The 23,499-nt window shown below is 42.0% G+C and overlaps 2 protein-coding genes across 4 annotated transcripts in view; both read left to right on the top strand.

The window, feature by feature from the left end:
- Window positions 1-1,273, top strand: part of rnf144b (ring finger protein 144B) — a 16,919-nt gene extending 15,646 nt beyond the window's left edge. For all 3 annotated transcript variants that reach the window (XM_037980411.1, XM_025005298.2, XM_017413096.3), the window contains one exon: window positions 278-1,273. In XM_037980411.1, the coding sequence (XP_037836339.1) occupies window positions 278-454 (177 nt within the window). In that variant the 3' untranslated portion in view covers window positions 455-1,273. The remainder of the gene's footprint in view (window positions 1-277) is intronic.
- Window positions 1,274-8,886: 7,613 nt separating this feature from the next.
- Window positions 8,887-22,026, top strand: sqlea (squalene epoxidase a). The gene is made up of 11 exons (XM_017413092.3): window positions 8,887-9,292; window positions 9,450-9,708; window positions 11,372-11,549; window positions 12,772-12,868; window positions 12,955-13,068; window positions 13,581-13,752; window positions 16,231-16,326; window positions 16,956-17,098; window positions 18,505-18,601; window positions 18,693-18,780; window positions 20,960-22,026. Exons 1-11 carry the CDS (start codon window positions 9,017-9,019, stop codon window positions 21,150-21,152), a joined length of 1,713 nt encoding a protein of 570 aa, XP_017268581.1. The 5' UTR covers window positions 8,887-9,016; the 3' UTR covers window positions 21,153-22,026.
- The last annotated feature ends 1,473 nt before the right edge of the window (window positions 22,027-23,499 follow it).

The following is a 23,499-nucleotide window of genomic DNA, read 5'->3' as shown; positions in this document are numbered from 1 at the left end:
TTTGAAATATATGAGTTTGTATGTAATGTATGAATATAATATACAAGTTTCACTTTTTAAATGGAATTACTGAAATCAATCTACTTTTTCATGATATTCTAATTTTATGACCAGCACCTGTATGTTCTTCTCAGATTTTCAGTATCTGCCTTCTTTTCACAAGTTGTCACTGGTTTTACTCCAAAGCTGCAGTCCTGTTCAAACTTTCCGAGCCTCGACGTCTCAGAAAGTTTTGATTAAACGCATCCTCTAAAAACCTTTCTGTGTTTCAACCCAGGTGGTGGGCATCCTGGTGGGGGTCAGCATCATCGTGCTGGTGACATCTCCGCTCCTCCTGCTGGCTTCGCCCTGCATCCTGTGCTGCATGTGCAAGCCCTGCAGCAGCAAGAAGAAGAAGAAGAAGAAGCAGCAAAAGAAGAAGGACGTCAGTCAGCCTGACCGCTCCACATCGTAGCGGTCTCCTGCCCCCATCTGCCTAATCAGGAGACCTCCATTTGCCAAAGGAAGGCCAAGAAAAGCGAAAGTGCCGAAAGAACTTGCGAAACAAAGAAGTCTTTCTTGTTTATCAGCGGACTGGGAACCCCGAAGTGGGTTGCTTGGATAAACAAGCACGGGCTTACAGTCATCTTAAACCTCAGTTTGAGAGAGATCCAAAAATCCCTCTTTTTAAGAGGTAAATTTGTGGAGAACAAATGGACGTAATTCGGCCTGCAGCATTTATCTTCACATACATAACAGAGCAGTGGATCTTCCTGCATGGGACTGTTTTTCTTTACATGCACACACACATTCAGGTCAGTGCCACCCCTGCGTGCCAAACGTCATGATGCCAAACCAGAAGAGTTAGCGCTCAAGTGCCTCTCTGTACAGTGCCAGGTGCTTGGCTCATTTTCCTTTACCTTTCATTCTGTCTATATCTTATGCAACAACAAGGAAAAACACACACAGGCCTAGAAAGCCTTAAATAATGCAAAACCGTCTTTGCTAACAGGAGAGCTCAAACGGCATCGTGTTTGCACTTTATAATCTGTATTTATATGAAACATGATAGGGCTTCAGTGGTGCACAGAGAACTCTTCCTCTGCAAACGTTTGTTGTTTCCACCTGGTTCCAGACCAAAAGCTCGACTGGAAAATCTGTACTTTTCTAAAGTGTGTTCATATCTATTTATTGATTATGTCTTCGATATCATTTCTACATTTCTCTTTAGGTTTCTGCCTTTTTTTAAACGCACCATTGTAAATAAAAATAAACATAATGTGTACAACCTGCATCGCAAGGTGCTCTGGCTTTTTTTTTCCTCAACCCCATATTTCTGTTTTTACAAAGCAGAGATGAGAGAAAAGGGAACATCCTGTGGGTAGTGACGGTATTCACCCCCTCCCATGGCACGCTTGGTTTTGTAGCTTTGCAACATAGAATTTAAGAGTCACCATCTTTTGCAGCAAGTCTCTTCAGGTACGTCTCTGTGATCTTGAGCCATCTGACCTCTGGAATCTTTGCTCATTCTTCGTGACAATACTCCTCCTCCAGGTTGGATGGATACCATTTGCAATCTTTACATTAGAGCAGAGATTCTCAGTTCTACTGAGGTCTAGATTTCTCCTTCAACCACTGCAGTGCATTTCAGCACATTGTCTTCACTGTGGAAGTTATGTTCTCAATCTGATGAGACGTATAAAGTTTGAGCCAGACATGGCATTGTCCTTGATGCCCTAAATGTTCAATATTGGTGTCATCTGATCACAACACTGCTTTTTACATGTTTGGGGAGTCTCTCTTATGCCTTTTGGCAAAATCCAAATGGTCTGTGTTATTTTTTTCTTTAAGTAATGCTTTTCTGCTTGGCCAGTCTTTCATGAAGCCCAGCTCTGTGTAGCTTTCAGTTGTCCTACTGACAGATACATCCATCTCTGCAGATAAGCTGATCATATTAAAGTTTCTAATAATGGATTTAATGGGTTTTGGAAATGTATACACACACACACATTTTCTTTGCCTAGTTCTTGTTGCCAGGTCGCAGGGAGCTGGTCCTTGCCTCCCAGCATCACCATTGGAGAGGCGGGGGTCACCCTGGACATGTCGCAGGTCCATCACAGAGCCACATAGAGACAACTTTTAGAGTTACCAATGAACCTAACATGCATGTTTTTGGTTTGTGGGGGGAGGGCAGGGTGAACCCATGTGGGCGCAGGGGGAGCATGTGGGCTCCACCCGGGGGGGTCCCAGGCCGGGGGGTGATCCTGCAACCTTCTTGCTGGGCAGTGACAGCTCTAACCACTGCACCACTGTGTGGAGAGTTCCTTGGTCTTCATGATGTTTCTTGTTTGGTGCTGTCAGAACAGGTGTGTATATGTTGTAATAAAGGATGTTATTTAACATTTGGGGTGGCACAGTGGCATAGTGGTTAGAGCTGTTGCCTCCCAGCAAGAAAGTTGCAGGTTCACTTCCCAACCTGGGGCCCATCTGGGTGGAGCCCACATGCTCTCCCCGCACACACATGGGCCCACCCTGGGTACCCCAGCCTCCCCCCAGAGACCATAAACAAGCATGTTAGGTTCATTGATGACTCTAAAATTGTCCCTAGGTGTTAATGGTCGTTTGTCTCCACGTGGCCCCGTGATGGACCCGCGACCCGTCCAGGGTGTCCCCCGCCCCCCACACAGCGACCGCCGGGGACAGGCACCAGCCCCCCACGACCCAGAATGGAGAAGCGGGTAAAGAAAATGGATGGATTTAACATTTGGCTTCTGAAGGCAATAGTTGGAGAGTGAATACATACAGTATTATCCTCTGTTTAACTTCAATAATCTGGAGTATTTTGGGTTGGCGCACTGCTGATAACTTCAGGTCATAAAGCAACAAAACAATACTTTTACATCTCACTGTATACGTCTGCTGACAAAAACATTTGTGCTCTGCGTCGACTGTGGACACATTTTTACCATCCTCAAACACACCAATATCCTCCTGTCCTACTGATAAACTACAGAAAGGCATGACATTTTAGATTTATATTTGAAAGCTTAATGATGTGTTTAAAAGGCTGCTACTATTCAAAAGCTACTTTTAAATCCATCCCAAAATAATGTTTTTCTGTTGGTCTATTCAGTAGACGGACAGGCTGATTTAAAATGGCTTTACTGACACCTTGTGTCCGAACACTGAACTGCGCTGTTTGTTGTACACAAACAGAGATGCTTGAAGGACCTGTGGAAGGTACGATCCAATAATCATCAAAAGGTATATAGGTGTGTTGCTGATGTGTCAGACCTTTAAACTGCTGGGGGTCACGCACAATCTAATGTCCCCTGTGGTTCTGTAATGGCTCAGTGTTTATTTGGAAAAAGAGATCTGAAGATTAGCTTGACAAAATCAGTCGATGCCACTGAATCAGCACTAATTGTACATAAGTAAGTGAACAGAAGTGACCTGTCTGCTCTTTCATATGATCTGCGACATCTATGTGGCTGCTTTCTGCACATACCACAGCACCGGTGAGGGTCTGAAGCCTTCCCTCAAACACTGCTTGACACGTTTCACAGTAGACACACACCACAGATGTCTCGGCTGCTTTGCAGAGTGTATCGCATACACCCACACCCCTGCTCACGCTTTAAAATGTTTTATTCATGTTGACAGCTCTTTGAGGGAGACATTTGTTCAGCTCAGAGTTGGGTGACTGGACAAAATACTGAAAATAACATGAAGGGCTGGGATCTGGATGAAAAGATCTACATTCTTTGTCCTCCAGGGCAGGTGTGGGCAACATATTATATTGTCTACAGGCTCATTTTGAGCTTGTTAATAAATTAAAGAGCCAAACTCTACATCATGGGCACAGATATCTTCTCTCACACACAAAATCACCTAATCTTTTGAATACACAACATTGATAGACACATCTGCGGAACAGAAGACAGGTCAGGTTGTTCAGGATCTGCAGATTTACCAGGAGTTGATGGAGAGAGGGCTGAACGGAGACAGTTTGGTAAACAGGAAGTCTTTCCAACCAGAGGAAAAAGACCCCAGGTGAGTGTTAGATTAAAAAGAAAAAATCCCTTCATACTCACAATGATTGCCAGAGACTAAGAGGACTAAGAGGAGGATCAGCTCAGTTGGCCAAGACCTTCCCATTTACAGCTGCATGTAGGGTAGTTAGTGAATGAACACTGATTCAGAGTTGTTGTTTCAAACACTGATGCAAACAGTTGCAAGTAAAGAAAAATGGGGCGAGGAGTTACCCACAGGTATCTCCTGATCTACTGATGGGCATCCATTTTAACCCAAAGGAGCAGGAGGCAGAAGATAGAAAACTGCTGAGTGGAACTGAGTGGAACAACTTGTCACTTTTCTCTCTGTTTCATACTTTGACGCGAACGTCAAAACACATTGCCGGGGAGCTCAGTTCATCTAGAGAGGTAGGTTCGTTAAAGGTAGCTAACTAATCGTATTTCAACTTAATTTGAGAGTTATCAAAACAAATTTTACACTTAACCTGGATAAAAATGCTGCGAAAGGTTCCTGCTCTGCAAAGACTGTTAATTATTTCTTATTTTTGTTTTGCCTTCAGTTTTGAACCAAATAAAGATATCATTCCTAAGCACTAAAATTGTTCTAACGGAGCTTTTTTGGGTCTGCCGTTTTTGGTGGCGCCGTTGTGATGGCAGCCTTACTTCTGTCAGCCTGCCCCAGGGCAGCTGTGGCTACAATGTAGCTAACCACCATCAGTGTGAGGATGAGTGAATGAATGGGTGAATGATTGTAGTGTAAAGCGCTTTGGGGTCCTTGAACTAGATAAAGCGCTATATAAGTGCAAGCCATTTACCATAATCATTTACTGGTTAGAAAGGGACTTTACGAAAGGACTCTTTAGTCTCAATCACTAAACTGCAGATGTCAACAGAGCAGTCAGGTACAGAATAAGTGCCTTGTTTTAAAGTCTGTAATTATCTGGCAGTTTTACAGAAATCATTATACAAACCAAATGTTACTGACTCGATGGGATCAGACACTGTTCAACCAACAATGTGCTGCCTTTGAGGGAGCCCACAAGACAGAATATTCATTAGCAAATGAATGTGGAGATCAATTAAATACTAATTAGGATTGTATAAAGGAACCACCTTAGTGAAGGGGTCTGATGTTGGTGTCCCTGAGGGTGGGTGCTCGCAGTTCGGGTGGAGAGCGTGGGAGAGAGGAGCAGGTACTGGGTTGAGTTCAAGGCTGTTCAGGAGTCAACAAAGATGGTCCAGACACTGATGGATGTTGTGTTGCTGTTCAGAAGGTCTTTGTAACATTTTTCCATGATAGCTTGATGCACTGTAACTCCCTGGTTACTCAAAGCTGAGTGCCAGCACAGCTCCTGGTCTGGCCCATTCTTTCAGTCAGGATCTTTAGATGTTTTTTAAGATCAGAACTCAAAGTTGCTGACCACAGAGGCCGTACGCTGGCGACAGTTTGTAAAAGCTTTATTTTAAAACTTACAGCAATGTAAGGCCCTCTGAGTGCCAGGCCTCTGTGAGGGGAGAGGAGACGGGTTAATAGACAGCTTGACACCGTTTCAAAATAAATATTTTTGTTGAGTTTCTTGAGAGGATGTGTGTTCCAGGAGTCTGAGGAAGAGGAGAAGTGAGGACGGCAAGGATGATAAGAGTGGGCAGGCAGATGAGTCTGAAGATGACTGAGCTGGATGATTCTTGGAAGTAGTTATGAGTAATGAAGTAATATTTGTCACTGGAGGAAACAAATGGTTTCAATAAGGGAGACGAAGAAGCAGTCATACAAAGATCTATGAGTGGAAAAAAAACAGTTGGGAGAGAAATGAGACAAATCTGGATGTGAATTTAGATGCATAAATGGAGCATCTCATACAATTTAAAGCTTGGGACACCACACTCTCCTGTTTTTAACTGGGAAAGCTGCTCAGATGGGAAGCGAAATATCTTCATTTGGAGAATAGTTGGTTTGTTTTTTTGATTTTTAATACTTAAAAATTTTTTTTTTTTATTCGTCATGTCCTGGGTGACTGAAAATTAACACCAGCATCTCACCCAGGGAAATCCAGAGGCAGAATTTATGTTTTTGAGTAAGTGGAAAATGTTGTACAAGTTTTATGAGGAACTGGATGACAGAAATACAGGTTCAGACAGGCACATGATTGGTTTAGGGCAGCTAGAATGTGTAGAGATAGATTCTTTCAGTGGTCAGGTCTTTGAAAAAGCCAGATCTATTCTGGCTGATTCCAGTCATCCAGTGAGAAATGGTTTTATGCGGCTTCCATCCAGGTGAAGATATATTTTTGCCACGCTGTAGAACAAATCAGTGTTAACTGTTAATGTGTTTTGTAGATGTGTTGTGGTTTATCGCGAGCTGTAAAACCAATTGTCCTTTGGGGATAAAAAAGTTACCATGAACCTTTAAGCGCAGCTTGAAGCTAATCTTACTAACTTTATCAGTGTGGATATGTACAATGAGCTATCCAGGTCATGGTAATCCTACATGCTTGCACAAAAGATAAATGGATGTTTTTATTTGGTTGTTGAAAGACATTTCTCATCTTGTCCAAAAGGCGTCTTTAATTGTGATGGCTGATGGGAAGGATCGGGCTTGTGAACTGCAAGCAAAATCCAATTGCCTTCTGTTCAAACAAAGTAGTTTTATCAGCACAAACCAAACGATTTGAACTTTGTACCTGCACATACCAACTGATGTTAAAACTGACACATTAATGATAAGCAGTGTTGTGATTTCAACCTTGGAGAGACTCACACGCAGAAATAAAGACAATTAGAGTGTTTTATTGGCTAGAGGTCTTTGGCGCTCGGGCCCCGGCAGGAGACGAGTTTGCAGAGAACCACTGTGAGCTTGAATGATCGAAGTAGGGTGAGAGAGTAGGAGTCATCCCCCGGGACCCGAACCTGGTGGTGGCGTGGAGGACGAGGAAGGGGAGTCCAGAGGAGCGGTGGAGATCGGGGAGATGGTGGGACGAGACTTCAAGAAGTTTTCATGTGTAAAACTGCGAGAACAACAGCTTCCTAATTTATGTACTGGCGAGTCCATAATTCAGACTGTGTGAGTCAAAGACACGCCTGTCGACGATGAGTCTTAGTGTTTGTTCCACACCCGGAATTGTATATTTAATTTACTATAAAAGCACATTTATCGCTTCAGTAATCTTCAGCTGCTGGATGAAAATAAACAGCATCATATAAAGTAGTTTTCTCAGCCTTGGCCAGTGAGGTCACACAGAAACAAGCAGCAGGGGAGACATAGAAAGACAGACATGGCGGCATTTATCTCATCTGTGTTTTCAGTTTTACAATCTCATTCTACTGTTTTACAAGATAATTCTGATCCTGAAACCTAAAAGAATGCGAGATGTTTAGGTCACATGTATGAAGGTGTGAATTAGAGTGAAACTGACTGCATTGTTTGTGCTGGAAGGGTGAACCAGCCACCCCTCCTCACCCCCCACCTAGTTTATCTGTCTTCTCTGTCCAAACAATGATTGTTTCTGTCCTCAAAGAGATTTTGGACCTCTGAGTCTGAGCCTGTGTGGTGTGTGTTGTCTGGATGGCTTCATTTGAGTTTAGCAGGATTGCCCTAACCTGGACGACTGAAAACCTTCATCTGGGTGAAAAATAAGAAGTCTGTTTGATCAGGGGGATACAATGTTCCTTTGAGTCTTTTTATTTTATTACCGCTATTTGTATATAAATTGCTGCATTATGACAATAAAATCATTCTATTTCATTCTGTCAACAAATATTCATACATGGATTTCTCTTTAAACAGGTTTCCCTTATTGAATGTAAAAAAAAAAAACTTTTTGTCAATTGTCACCTGCTGCTGATGGTGGACTGTTTTTGTTTTTGTCTGTGTTCACATGTCTATCTGTTACCAAAATATCGCTAACTAGACACGTTTTAATGAACCTTGCAGAAAGTAATCATTGGAGATACGTCTACAGCTGATTAAAGTTTGAAGTCAACTTGATTTAAGACGGCTGCCACAGCCAGCGGACCTTGAGAAACTCCAAACAGGCTGTAATTCAGTCAGTTTTACACATATTGATCTAAAATTTGTTGTGATTGCAGCTGATACTGATCCCCAACATCGAACCTGAGCGCTCCCAGATTCCACAGGATTATTGTTAAAAATGTTGCCGTTAATGTCCTGGAATCAGCTCTGTCTGTCTGTTAGCAAAATATCTCATGCAATAATGGACGGATTTTATTGAAACTTTCAGGAAATGATCACTAAATTTACAGCTACAGCTGATTAACCTTTGGATTAAATCCAATTTACGGTGACCACCACAGCTAATCAGCCTCACAGGATATAATCCAGTTAGTTCTACAGATGTTGAGCTAAAATCTGGTGGCTGAGAGTCATTCACTAGACATACTCTGAGCTTGACATCTCGTGATACTAAATAAGATTGTGCATAGTGTTATTTTCAAAGTTTCAAAGTTTCCTTTAAGGAACGCTAGGCCTTTGATTTAATTAATATTATTCCAGATGTTACTGTTGTTGTACTTGCAGGATTTGGATAAAGTTATGTTTTGACTAGCACGATCCGACAGAAAGCTTGATTTCCAGGTTCACTTCACGGTTCCCTCCCAGAGTCCATCCTCCCGGTCAGCGTCTGCAGCGCATCTGTCATTGACATCACATCATACTACTGTCCCGTCGGACGGCGAGCCAATCAGCGGCCGAGAGGAGCCCCGGTGCAGGCGCGGCCGTCCAATCAGCGCATAGCGTGAGCTCTGCTCACCGTCGCGTGGCTCCTGATTGGCGGACGGAGCGGAGGGGCGGGCGGGACGAGAAACCTGCGAATCGGAGGAAGTCCCGTCTTTCTGATTATCATAAAGTATTCAGCAGCATCCCTCCAACTGTCCGGGAGCAGATGAGCTGAAGTTACTTTGACAAACTCTTTGACAAAAAAAAAAAATACCCTGTTTTTTAAATCATTATTTTGCGTATTTTTATTTTTATATATAATTTTTAAAAAATGTGGACCTTCCTGGGAATTGCAACCTTCACTTATTTTTACAAAAAATTCAACGTGTTTCTGACTTTGGCGCACAAAGAGCTTGTTTTGGCTGCAGTGTTGTTTCTTGTAGCCGGGCTGCTGCTCTCATACCTCAGGTTTTTTCACGGCCACAGACTCTCAGTGTCTCATGTAGTCAGCTTGCCTTTAAACCTCTTGTCTTTTTTACCTTTTTTCAACCACTTAGTCCCTCAAACTGCAACGCAGAAGAGCAAGAAAGCAGAGAACCTTAAGAAGGTAAGTTATAAAAAGTTTTACCTTCCAGCTTGTTCATTCATTTGAGCTATATTGCATTTATTAGTATTTATCTTGGAAGTTTTGTCTCTGAATAGTTTAGAAATGATATTTAGAACTGACTGGCTCAGTGATTATCTTTATCTGTTTCTGCTTGCAGAATAAAAGAACAAGAAGCAGAGCAGAAACAGAGACCTCTTCCGCTGAGGGGCCCTCAACCCGTGGCTCCTCTGTGGCCCTGGAGCCAGATGTGCTGATCGTTGGAGCGGGGGTCCTGGGCTCAGCGATGGCAGCTGTCCTGGCCAGGGACGGGAGGAGGGTGACGGTGGTGGAGAGGGACCTGAAGGAGCCTGACAGGATAGTAGGGGAGCTGCTGCAGCCTGGGGGGTACAGGGCCCTCAGAGAGCTGGGGCTGGAAGGTTGGTTGTTGGCCCCGCCTGCCTCAGACATGAGATCCATCATCACACAGCTGTTTGTGTTTGATGTCGAAGGTCTGAAGTCAACCTATTACCAACCGATTATCTACAATATATCTAGTCAGGAGTAAACATCGTTTTGCTTTGCTTTGATTGAGTAAAGTAGGCGGGGCTTAGTACATCCAATATGATGTCAGCATTTCCATCCACCAATCACAGTTGTTTCACTGTTTGCTAAAAGGGCCAGTGGTGTCAATCGAGTTTGACCATTAACTCTAATGATTTGTTTCCTGGTTCATGAAATATTTAGCTAACACAATAGATAAGGCACACACACACACACACACACACACACACACATAAACAGTCAAAAACATAACTGCCCTTTCACCTTTGGCAGTGATCGATAATAAACATAAAAAATACACAATATTTACAACAGAATAACTCAATTTCCGTGTACAAATTGGGGCAGGAGGATGTAGTGATAATGGAGGGGACACGTGATGGAACAGAGCGGTAATATGTCTTTTATGTTCAGAACAGATTTATTTTTCTGTCAGTCTTTGGGCTTTTGGAGACATAATGCTCACAGGATTTGGTCCGTCTGACACAGCTCAGCCTTTCATAAAAACAAAAATAACTTCACTGGAAATTGAGATTTCAGTCCCACCTCTATAATCCACTTTAGGTAGAGGATTGGCTGCAAGTAGGACATATTTATTCTGAATCTTTCAGCACTTCTCATATTTTTGGACATGAACAGAAAAGAAAGATGAACTTGGCATTTGGTCTACATTTTCTCCATTACTCAAAACAAAAAAAAATCCAATTAACTTCAAAAATGAATCATAGTCATTCAGCCTTTTTCTATATTCAGCCAAACCGTTACAGAGATGAAAACAGGAGAGAGAAATGGGTAAAAAGAATATTATGGTTGACAAGGCTCTTTGCTAAATGGCTTCTTCTGGACCACGAGGCCTCCAGGTTTTTATTTTGTACAGTCCATCAAAAACTTTATCTCAAAAGTCAAATTATTGTGACTATAACTAGTATGTAGTTAGTACTTAGTGGGTTCCTCCGGGTCTGGAGAGACCATTGATCGATCGAGTTGATCAAAAGAGGTGTCAATCAAAAGGGGAGGGCCTACACTTTTGACTCTGAAGGTGTGTAGATTTGAAACCCCGAATGGAATCTATGAGGCTCTGTATTTAAATTGAAGTCAAGTCTCCTCGCTGATAAAGTGTTTTAAGGCTGCCAGTTAACCCTCCTGTGGACTTTGGGTCAAACTGTGGTGTAGAGGGGTTAATAAGCACTACTGACCTATTGTTTTGCATTAAAAATAATTTATTTTAACAGCCAGAAACACTAAAAAAAAAGTTGGAAAAATTAGTTTTGACTTCTGAACTGAAAATAATGCTTGTATAGAAAGAAACTGTCTGAAATCACAAGAATTGTAAAAAATTAGGACTGCAAGCTGATTTTATTGTTAGTTCAGTGGTTGAGATTGTTCGTGTGACACAGCTGCTGTGAACCCTGAGCTCATTCTATGTGAATAAAGCTGGCAGACACACTGAATGTGGGGCTCTGTTCTGCTCCGCATCATCCAGTATTTATGAGGCGACGAGCGTGTAACTGAAGCCTGCTGTGTTGGGTTTGGCCTCAGGTTCAGTGGAGGGTCTGGACGCTCATCAGGTGAACGGCTACATGATCCACGACACAAACAGCCACGAAAAGGTGGAGATCCCGTACCCCCAGGAGAAGGGCAGCGTCCAGTGTGGGTTTGCCTTCCATCACGGACGGTTCATTATGGGCCTGAGGAGAGCAGCCAGGGCTGAGCCCAAGTGAGTGAGTCCAGAAAAAAAAACTAAATGTCAAATAAAATGAAAATGCAGCGGGAGCTGCTGAGTGCTGAATTATTTTGCTGAAATCGGCTGAAGGAGCTAAAACTAAGCTGTTAGAACAAGCAGAAGAAAAGTAACATGAGCAGTAGCTAAAGGCTAAAACCAACAAAACAGTTGCAATACAGTAGGTAAAAGCTAAACTGATCAAAACTGTAGCTAAAAATATAAATTAGCAAAACAGTAGCTAAAGGCCAAAATTAGCTAAACAGTAGCTAAAAGCTAAAACAAACAAAACAGTAGTTAAAAGCTAAAATGAACAAAACAGTAGGTAAAAGCTAAACTGATCAAAACTGTAGCTAAAAAATTAAATTAGCAAAACAGTAGCTAAAGGCCAAGATTAGCTAAACAGTAGCTAAAAGCTAAAACGAACAAAACAGTAGTTAAAAGCTAAATGAGCAGAACAGGAGCTAAAATGAGCAGAACAAAAGCTAATTGCTAAATTTAGGAAAACTGTAGCTAAAGTTAAATAAAAATGTTTCAGTAAAATCAGAAATTAGCAACACTGTAGCTACTTGCTGAAATTAGCAAAGCAGTAGCTAAAAGCTAAAACCAGCAGAACAGTAGCTAAAAGCTAAAAGAAACCAAACCATAAAAGCTAAAATCAGACAAACTAAGTAAAAGCTAAAAAAGCAACACTTATAGTTAAAAGCTAATATTAAGAAGACCGTAGCTGCAAGCTAAATGAAGCGTAAGTAAACAAAACCAAGTTTGCTGAAGCAGATTTCAGAAAATGTTTTGAAGGAACTGAAACAATCTCAAAGTAATGCTTTGGGGTTAAGTTTTTGAAAAAAAAAGTAAAAAATTTTAAAACGTCTAAAGATTTCAAATACCAAAAGTCACAGCACACTACTCCCAGTCCAGCTGGACATTCTGATATTTGAATGGTTAAAGTAGCACAAAGCATGCAGAAGTAGTTTGATTGTAAAAAAAAACCTTTGGAGGAAACTAAACAGGGAAACAACAGAGTGAGTGCTGACTCAACATTTACAGAACGGAGAACTGGAGGGAAAACCATGAGTAGTTTTATTAAAATGTCTAAAGTTGAAATTTACTCAATATATTTTTTATCTCAATGTTTAGTAGTTAGTTCAAGATAGAAGCTGTACCTGAAGCCACCTGTTCTGCAATCATGTGGACATTTCTGTTTAACTGCGCCCCCTAGTGTCACATTCGTAGAAGGCACCGTGAGCAGTCTGCAGGAGGAGGACGGCTGTGTTACCGGAGCTCAGTACAAAGATAAAGAAACCGGAGACATCAAGGTGAAAAGAAGGAAGTCCAATCACGTTCACAGGAAGTCTGTGTTCATGTCAGAGGGTGGTGACCGGAGCGACTCTGTGTCCTGCAGGTGGTCCGAGCCGCTCTCACCGTGGTGGCTGACGGCTGCTTCTCCAAATTCAGAAAGAGCCTGGTCCCTGGGAAAGCTCACACCTCCTCGCACTTTGTCGGATTCCTCATGAAGGTGAGAAAGAGAGGCGCTTTAAAGATGGACGTCAAGTCTTTTCTGCTGCGGAAACGGTTTCATCACTTTGAGACGTCAGTGATTTGTAAAATTTCCAACTTTAGTTTTAGCTCCTTAGATTATTATTATTATTATTATAGTATTGTCATTCTGTATACGAGTAAAAAGTGAAAACCTTTTAGGATGTTTTTCCCTTTCCAGAAGTTGCTGATAATGGATGCATATTTGATTGATTTAGCATTTTAAATATGTGCACAGGCTCAATGTAAACCTCAAAATTTTCAGCGCCACCTGAGGGAAAAACAAAAAGTCCTAAAATATAATTAACCCTTCCAACCCAAAACAAGACTCTGGTAAGAAATCAGCAATGCTGCTTCTTCTCTTCCTGCAAATGCTGAATTTGTAAGGACACACGGCACATTAAACTAAGGCACATGCACAAGTGGAGGAGAGTTTAACCCTTTATTTCTCATGTCCAAGTTGAACTCAGCTGCTCATGTTCCTCCTCACAGGACTGTCCCCAGTTTAAGGCCAACCACGCCGAGCTGGTCCTGGCCAACCCCAGTCCGGTGCTCATCTACCAGATCTCGTCCTCTCAAACCAGGGTCCTTGTCGACATCAGGGGGGAGATGCCCCGAAATCTTCAAGAGTACATGGTTGAGAAAATTTACCCTCAGATGCCAGGTAAACAATCGGGAAGACGTTTTATGCTGTTTTTGTGTTTTCTTGTGTGATAAGACTGCAGTGATTTGCAAACCTCATAAACCCATATTTTATTCACTATAGGATATTATTAACTTATCAAAAGTTTGAACCAAGACACTAACTATCTTTTTATTGTTGGGGTGTATAAAGTAATTTTGTAAAAGTTGGGATGGGCTAACAAACGACTGTAAAAGTAAGTGTTAGGAATAAGAACCAGCTGGAGGTGGTTAACTTTCAACAGGTCAGTCCAAGAGCATTTTATTTCATTTAATTTTTATTTATGTTTTCATTTATTTACAGAACATAGCATTCTCTGAAGTAGGAGCTCACAGTATTTATGACACGAATAAAATAAAACTCGCAGTGAAATAAAATTTACATATATAGGAACTCAGTGTCATTTATAAACTAGTCCAACAATTTGACATTGGATTATAGCACCTCACTCATTTATTCAAATACAGCGTCACACATGACCTCCTCTGTTCGAAAATATCCACTTTCAGTTGCAGATGTGCCGTCATTTGTTCCGTTATGTAGACCCATTTCAGTCTTTAGTGGTTCTGTTTTCTTCCAGTTTATTGTTATCATTGTCTTGGCTATTAGTAAAAGAATCCTTAAAATGTATTTCTTCTCAGAGCTACATGTTGATATATTTGTAGAATTTTATCAGTTTCCTCTTTGACATTTTTCCAGAATCCCTGGATTATTCGNAAAAAAAAAAAAATACCAAAACAACACATATATGTGAATAATTTCCTATTTTTCTGCAGTTCCTCCAACAGAGTTCTACATTAGGTTCTTTCATATCACAAAGTGTGTAAAAATACCTTATTTTTAATTTCCTGTCCAATTTGTTAAGTGCATAACTCTTCCCATTCATTATTCCCAATTCTTACATTTAATTCCAGTTCCCATTTTTCCTTAATATATACCATATACCCTAATATATACTACATACCAACATGTGTAGTATCATGTTAAAAAGAGCATTTTAGAGGCTGAATCTGTCAGAAGTAAAGATGGGCTGAGTCTGGGCAGTCTGTGAAAAGCTGCTGCAAAAAAATAGTGGAACAATTTCAGAAATATCTTCCTCAATAAAGAATTGGGAAAACTTTAAATATCCCATCATCTACAGTTCTTAATATCATCTAAATGTTTCAAGAATCTAAAAAAATCTCTGAGCTCAAAGGACAAGACTGAAAGTCAGTATTAGATGCTGTGATCTTCTGGCCCTCAGGAGCCACTGCATAAAAGACAGGTCAGATTCTGTTCCAGACATCACAGCATGGACTCAGGAACACTTCTACAGATCAATGTTCCATTCACAAATGCTGGTTAAAGCAGAAGAAGCCAGATGTGAACACCACCATCTTCTCTGGACCAAAGCTCCTTTAAAGTGGACTGAAGCAAAGAGGAGAACTGATCTGTGGGCTCCTTACTAAAGAGGAGAGGGACCATCCAGCCTGTTATCAGCGCACAGTTTAAAAAGCTTGCCTCTCTGATGGTATGGGGGTGCATTAATGCCTCTGGCATGGGGAGTTTACACATCTGAAAAAACACAATCAGTACAGAAAAGTATAAACAGGTTTTAGAACAACGTGTGGTCCCATCCAGATGACATCTTTTTCTGTGAAGGCCTTGAATATTTCAGCAAGATAATGTTAAACAGCATCCAGCATCATTCCAGCAGCATGACTTCATAGGAGAAGAGTCCAGGAGCTGAACTGACCTGCCTGCAGTCCAGACCTCTCACCAATTAAAAAAAACATTTGACTCATCATGAAACAAACAAGAAATCCAGCAAAGAAGACCAGAATGGGACAACATTCCCTCTAAGACCTCCAGCAGCTGCTCTCCTCAGCTCCTGATGAGCTGAGGAGAGCTCATCAGGAGCTCTCCTCCTGTTGGTAAAAAAGAGAGATGTTTCACAGAGGTAAACATTATTACCTATTACAACTTTTTTGAGATGCGTTGCTGCCATAAAACTCAAAATTATTCTTTTTTTACTCCAGAAAAATAGTACAATGACTTAGTAAAAATATCAAATATTTGAACTATGTTCCATTCTAAATTAAAACTTGGGCTAATAAGATTTAGAAAGCACTGCAACATTCCAGCTCTTTGGGATTTAGGGTCGGAAGGTGGTTTCACACCCCTGCCAACCAATATGGTGGACCAGAACACTGCCTGAGCTGGTTTGTGTGTTGGCTGTGTTTGAGGGGTTTGACATTTATGTTGCGCTGCTATTCAGCTGAAATATCAAAGCAGCAGCTCCAATAACTCTGTCAGAGGTCCAGCAGGGCGCTGGAGTCAGTCACACTGATGAACTGATAAATGTACACACACAAGGGAGGAAAAAAAGGGCCTTTTTCTCCTGGATGTTACCAGCAGACACCTGCAGGCTTTCATCCAAGTGACAGACCTCCTGTATTTTTTATCATCTCCTTTGTCCAGCGCATTTCAAGGAGCCGTTCATGGAGGCGGTACAGAACGATCGACTCAGGGCCATGCCTGCCAGCTTCCTTCCTCCCTCCCCGGTCAACAAGCCAGGTACTGACGTCCCATCGATTAGTTTCTGGCTGGAGATGGAGCAGACTCAGACTTGTGTGCTGTATGACGCATAGCTTGACACTAAGCTGTTTTTTGTCATACTCTACAATGGAAAAAACTAAAAAAATTAACTTCTTATGATCCATCTCTGTGTATGTAGGCGTGTATGTGCATTTGTTTGTTGGATTTCATTAAAACTTAAAAAAAGTAATCATTAGATGTACATCTGCAACTTAATAACTACTGGAGTCGACTCTATTCAAGATGGCTGCCATAGTTAAATGACCTTAGCAAACACATATAAATCAGTGGATTTGACAAACATTGAGCTAAAATTTGGTGTGGTAGTAGTTGAGAGTCATCTTTAACATATATTTAGAGCTAACATTTTGCAAGCTGTCATATGAGATCGTGCACGTTTCTTCACAAGGTTTGACAAAAACGGCTACAACTCTGTTATTTCTCAACATGAGATAATCTTAGTCCTGAAAGGTGGCGGGTGATATGCATTCCTTCAAAGAATGCTAGGCCTTTAATCTACTGAAGAGTGTTTCTTGCAATCTGAATTAAAAAAATCCTAAACAGTTCACTGAAATGATTTCCTTTCACAGCAGTGTGTTATTTTCCAGGCGTGCTGCTCCTGGGCGATGCCTACAACATGAGGCACCCTCTGACGGGGGGAGGGATGACTGTGGCTCTGAACGACGTCTGCATCTGGAGGAGACTGCTCCGGGACATTCCAGATCTGTACGACGACACAGCCCTGTTCCAGGTGAGCAGTCACACCTGTCTGCTGCTCTTAAAGGGCCCCTCTGGGCCTGTTCACATTTGGTTTTCTGAAAAATGGTTCGGAATTAGTTTCGGATGATTTGACTGCGTGTGGTCAGCTCTGAAGCCTCTGTTCCCATTTGGTGGTAAAACGCAATAACACCCCAAAACGGTTTGCAGTCAGATTATTCACATGGTATGCACTCAGACCACCTCCAAATGGAGTTTGAGTGGAAATGTTTTCAATGCGCATTGAGAGAATCCATAGCACCATCCGATCGCAATCGATTAGCTGAAGATGGACGTTAGTGACAATTGTGAACAGGGTCAGAATACAAGCAGCAGAGTTTGTGCCAAGCTCTGAAACCAAAACACGTGTACGGCATGCTCCGGCAAAAATGGTTTTGTGCAGCATGGAGCAAAGCACAGGTGCAGCATGAAGCCCAGCTGCACCTAAAAGCTGAGTTTCTGTGCAGCAAGTCCTTCATGCACATGAAGAGGAGGAGGAGAAGTTTCCTCCGGAAACCGGAGCGCCCGGAGAAAACCCACGCAAACACAAGGAGAACATGCAAACTCCACACAGAAAGACCCTGTTTCCTACCCAGGGCTTGAACTCAGGACCTTCAAAAGGAGGAAGAGCGCAAAGGTTTATTTATTTGATTGATTTTTAAGGCATACACTGCAGGGTTTAGCAGCTCACGCCGCTTTCAGTCTGAAAGCCCCTTTAGAGCTCTGAAATAAACATCATCATGTTCATCCAATGATTACTTTCTGAAAGTTTCAATAAGATCAGTTCAGCGGTTCATACTGGTACAAATACATAAAACAAGAATCAAAACAAAACAGAGCCCTGCACAGAGCTTGAAAGGTCTGTTGATTTTTCTGAATCTGACCTGTTTATGAATCTAAAAAGGCTTTATATTTGGAGTCAACTGCATCATCCATTCATTTTTTCTTACCTGCTTCTCCTTTCTGAGTCACGGGGAGCTGGTGCCTATCCCCAGCAGTCACTGTGAGAGAGGCGGGGGACACCCTGGACAGGTTGCAAGTCCATCACAGGGACAGAGACAAACGAGACAAACAACCATTCACACTCTCACTCACACCTAGGGACAGTTTTAGAGTTACCAATTAACCTAACATGCATGTTTTTGGTCTGTGGGAGGAAACCGGAGTACCCGGAGTAAACCCAGGCATGCACAGGGAGAACATGTAAACTCCACACAGATAGGCCCCAGGTCTGAAAGCAGTCCTGCAACCTTCTTGCTGGGAGGTGACAGCTCTCACCATTGTGCCGCCACGCTGCCCCCGACTGCATCAGGCTTTATTAATCTCTGCTGTAGGTGGGAGACTGCAGACCAGTGTGCTATTTAACACCTTGCATGTTTTGTTTTTTTCCCATTTCAACAGGCAAAGAAAAAATTCCACTGGGAACGCAAGTCATCACATTCTTTCGTGGTGAACGTGTTGGCCCAGGCTCTGTATGAGCTGTTTTCAGCCTCTGACGGTGAGTCCCTGCCTGCCTCTGCAGATAATCACAGTTTTTTTACAACAGACAGAATCTGCATTAATTCTCATCACCCTGTTTGTTTGATTAGATCATCTTCATGAACTCAGGGCAGCCTGCTTCCAGTACTTTAAGCTCGGAGGACAGTGTGTCACAGGGCCAATTGGTCTCCTCTCAGTGTGAGTATTAAAAACGGACCTTCACAGTAACAGATAATACACACAGATACATTCCTGGAACAGGAGGAACTGCCCTGACAGCAGTTTTAATAGGGGGTTTGCAATCCTGGAAATAATGCATGTCGCCCGCCACCTTTCAAGGCAGAGTTTTAGACTAAACTCATCTTATGTTGAAAAAGGATGAAGTTGTAGCCATTATGGTCAAACTTTGAAAGTAACAATATGCACAATCTCAGGCTATGTGTTATGAATGACTCTCTGCTATTTTAGCTCATTGACTGAGTTATATAACTATTTTTGTGCTGGGTAGTACTGATTAGCAGTGGCGTCCATCTTGAATTATTAAAGAGATTAGTACAAGATAGGTATTTTAACGATACCTGGGACAAAATCCAAGCCAAGGAAGCCGAAGCTTTCACCAAACAACATCAAGCTCACCAGAGAGGATGTGAATGACAACAAGCTGTCATTTTGGACTGTCTGGTTCACATGGAAAGAGAGGACAGCCTCAACGCCGAGATCCACAGGAAACCAACCCACACAGATCAGTACCTTCTGTTTGACTCAAACTCTCTGTCATCAGAACTCTACAGCATCTGGCCGAACATGTCCCCATGAAAATAGAATGAAAGGAGAAAGAACAGATCAAAAAAGCTCTCCAAACGTAGATATCCTAACTGGGCTTTTGTCAAGTCAGTGAGGAAATCAAAGAAAAAAACATCACTGAACAGGACAAGGAGAAGAACAAACGCTAAAACATCGTCAACCCTCATGTCGCTGGGGTATCTGACGAACTCAGAAGGATTTCCTTCTAACTCAACATCCTGGTACATTTCAGACCTAACAGGACTCTCAGACAAAGGCTGACTTGGACCGGCTGCTGAGAAGCACTCGATCGTTGAGATTTAATCTGAGTTTTCTTCACCAGCAGCTTTCTCTTTGCCGCGCTACAACAAACCTCAGTCTGGTGAAGAACCTGATAGCAGAAAATTATTCTGTAAGAATTTGATTTCACTTTGACATTGAAGTTGTTGTTTTTTTATTTGCTTTTTAAAAGAAGACCAATTTATATTGACCATGATTGATTTATGACAGCAATAAAAGCATAAAACATCCAAGGAGGTGAATACACTGTATATTAGTTGCCCAGTATTAGTACCGGAGGTTAGGTAGTGTCACCCCACCCAGAGCTTTAAGCTTCTGTAACACTTGATAGCACAGCCTGGGTGGTTTCTTGCTTCAGAATCAGACCACTGACCTTACAGAACAAAGCTAAAAGGAGAAAGATTGAAATGCATTGAAACAGATATGAGAAATGAGGCAAAATATTATTATCCATCCATCCTCCATTATCCGTCACTTGTTGCTGAGTCGGGTTCAGCAGGGAAGCCCAGACATCTCTCTCCTCAGCCACCTCTTCTTCGAGAACTCCAAGATGTTCCCAGGCCAGCCATGAGACAGTTTCTCCAGCGTGTCCTGGGTCTCCTCCCAGTTGGACAGGCCTGAAACACCTCCCTAGGGAGCCTCCTTATCAGATGCCTGAACCACCTTAACTGGCTCCTCTCAATGTGGAGGAGCAGCAGCTCTACTCCCAGTCCCTCCTGGGTAACTAAACTTCACCCTATCTCTAAGGAAGAGCCCAGATGCCCTGTGGAGAAAACTAATTTTAACCACCTGTATCCAGATCTTATTCTTTCAGTCACTACCCAAAGTTCATGACCACAGACCGGTACAGAGTACGCAGAAGTGCGGCAGCTGCACCGACTGTCGATCTCCCGCTCCATTCTTCCCTCCCTCGTGAACAAGACGCTGAGATACTTAAACTCCTCCACTTGAGGCAGCGCCTCATTCCCAACCTGGGTATTCATGGGATTATTTCTCGTGGCCACAGAAAGTTTCAGGAGGGACCATCGCTCAAAATCGTGTTTAATTTGTATAGGGGAGAAAAGTTTTGCTATGAAGATTAACCATCGTGCTAGGTACGTCCACTCCATGACAGGCCAATCCAAACAACTCCTGAGCAACTATTTTTGGTTTGTAAAGGCGGAAGCTGCTTTTTCTTTTTCCTTTTAGACGAAAAAAAAGGTAACTCTCTCCAAAACACCAAACAATTCCTTTAAAACCCAACATAATCAACAGTTTTGAAGCGTTACTACATCTTTTTTTTGTTTCTCGCCAGGCTAACACCCAAGCCTACGATCCTGATTGGACACTTCTTTGCTGTGGCGCTGTACGCAACCTACTTCAAATTCAAGTCCGAGTCCTGGAGCACCAAACCCCGAGCTGTATATAAGAGTGGAGCCATCTTGTACCGGGCCTGCAAGGTCATTTTCCCACTCGTCTACTCTGAACTCAAATACCTGGTGTACTAGGACAGGACTACTAAAAAAACCTCCCGGCGTGGGATCCTAAGGGGATCAGGAAGAAGGTAATGCTGAGGACTGCAGCGTTCCTCGGCCACACCGATGGTTCCTCTTCGTGCCTTCGTCCTGGGGAACATTCCACATTCGGACTGTTTTCAGCTGCGTCGTTCATGAACTGTAAAATATAACTGTAAATGTTTTAATAAGGACTAATTGTGCTGCAGTGCCTTGATGAAAGCCTGTTACTGTCCAGAGTGCCTTTTTCTGCTTCATGTTTTGATTAGAAATCAGCTGGAAAGTTGCTACTTCTCTGTAGTTTATTACACAAATTTGGGATTTTTTTCTGCACTGTCAACGAAAGCCTACATTTAAATTGAAAGCAGAGCTGTATAGACGTCAAACTAAATGCTGTTTTTTTTTTAAAATGTGTTTTTAAACAAAATATTCAGGGTAATGTGAATTTTTTTTTTTTTTTTTGCTGAGCAAAATATGTGCGTTACTGATGAAGAAAAAAATCAACTTTTGTGCCCTCTGTGCGGTCTCTAGCCTTCATCCTGCTGTTTTTCTGTCGAGACGATGCAGCAGACGTGTTCGGCCTGATTTATGAGGAACGGAGATCACCTGGAATAATCCTTGGGATGAAACTAAGGTGTTTGTTTTTCTGCATTAGCCTTGAGGAACATTTTTTTAAAATGAAACTTTACCTTGAAGGTATTGTATTGATGTATTACTTCCAAAATGTAATGGATACAATACTTTTCAGGTTGTCTACAGATGGTACATTTACTACAGTGACTTAGATAATTAAAGGCCTGGCATTCCTCGAAGGAATCGCCTCACACAAAATTATCTTGTGTTGAGAAATAAATGTAAAACTCCTCAGCGTATGTGTTGTGAATGACTCTCAGCTACAAAAAAAAAAATCAAATATTAGCTCAGAATCTGTAAGTTGTAGCTATTTTTTGTTGGCTAATGTTGATTAGCTGTAGTGGCCATCTTGAAGTCCAAAACGTTAACCACTTGCCTTTGTACATCTAATGATTACTTTCTGTATGTTTTATAATAAATTAATCCAATGGTTCATGACATATTTTGCCAACACACACACACACACACATTATCGAACAATAAATATATTTACTGGACCAAAATTAGATTGCAGCAAATTTGGCAGATTTAGTTTTTTGGTAAAGTTTTCTTCTGATTTGTGATTTGACGGATGGGGCTTTCAGCTGGAGTTTATTAAACGCTGCTCGCAGATAAAGAAACATTTTGTTTCCAAACTCTCCCGCGTGTCTCACCCATACATGTGGAGGTGTTTCCGTCGGAGCTGAAGGTTTAAAGAGTGAAAACGAGGAGAAAGTGTCGTAAAGCAGCTCAGATTTGGGAGTTAAAAAGTCTCAGAAATCTGCAGCACCTGAATGGAACAAAACACGAACTACAACCAACCAGTAGATGGCGCTCACTCACAGCTGCAGGATTGGAGCAATAGACTAAAGCTCTCCAGGGGGCTTTAGGATTGAAATTCGAGGGACGATCCAATAAAATATGTTGAAGTTTAAAGAAATTTTCAGAATAAATTTCCTGTGGCTTGATGTAGGTTTTTTTTTAACTCCAAACTGGAGGTACAATAATGCCAAAGGAATGATTTTTTCCCTCTCCAGTTCATAATACAGGAAGTATAAAGTTGGCCTGTGATCACAGCAGGGTTCCCACTCTCAAGGACTTAAGAGGACTCGCTGGGTAAAATGAAAACCTAACAGATAAAATACATGACAGCGGCACTCAGAAAGGGCTCTGGTTATTGTATCCACATGAAATCAGTTCAAAAACCCACTTCTGCTTCTGCATACTGAAGGGCTGGGCAGTAGTGAGCTCTGAAGAGGCACATGGTGTACTTTTACACTTACCATGTTTTTACACTCAGCTCCTGACTCCACAAAACACTTCACAACAATTTAAAGGGAAAGTCACCGCATCAATATGAATCGAAGGATATGTCAGGGACTCTATCACCCTCCACCTTTCCTGCCAGAGTTCAGACTATAATTATCTGATAAGGACAAACGACAGAACCTGAAGCTGTTTTGGTCAAAGTTTGAAAATAACTATCTGGCTGTCCTGCTCAGAGGATGACTCTCAGCTACTACCACTCTAAATTTTATCCCATTTTTGTGTTTTCTAAGGTCAGTTGACCGCGGCAGCCCTTTTGAATTCTGGTGGCTCCTAAAGCTATTTAGTAGTATCCCTACCATCCCTTCTGTGGAGGTCGCCATGGCGAGCGAACTCGTTTTACGGCGACTGCCCTTCCAGACGCAACCAGGGTTTGAGCTCGCAGCCTCAGGATTAGGAGACC

This window comes from Kryptolebias marmoratus, linkage group LG16 (genome assembly GCF_001649575.2).
Source record: "Kryptolebias marmoratus isolate JLee-2015 linkage group LG16, ASM164957v2, whole genome shotgun sequence".
NCBI lineage: Eukaryota > Metazoa > Chordata > Actinopteri > Cyprinodontiformes > Rivulidae > Kryptolebias > Kryptolebias marmoratus.
This window is presented reverse-complemented; position numbering and strand designations above follow the sequence as displayed.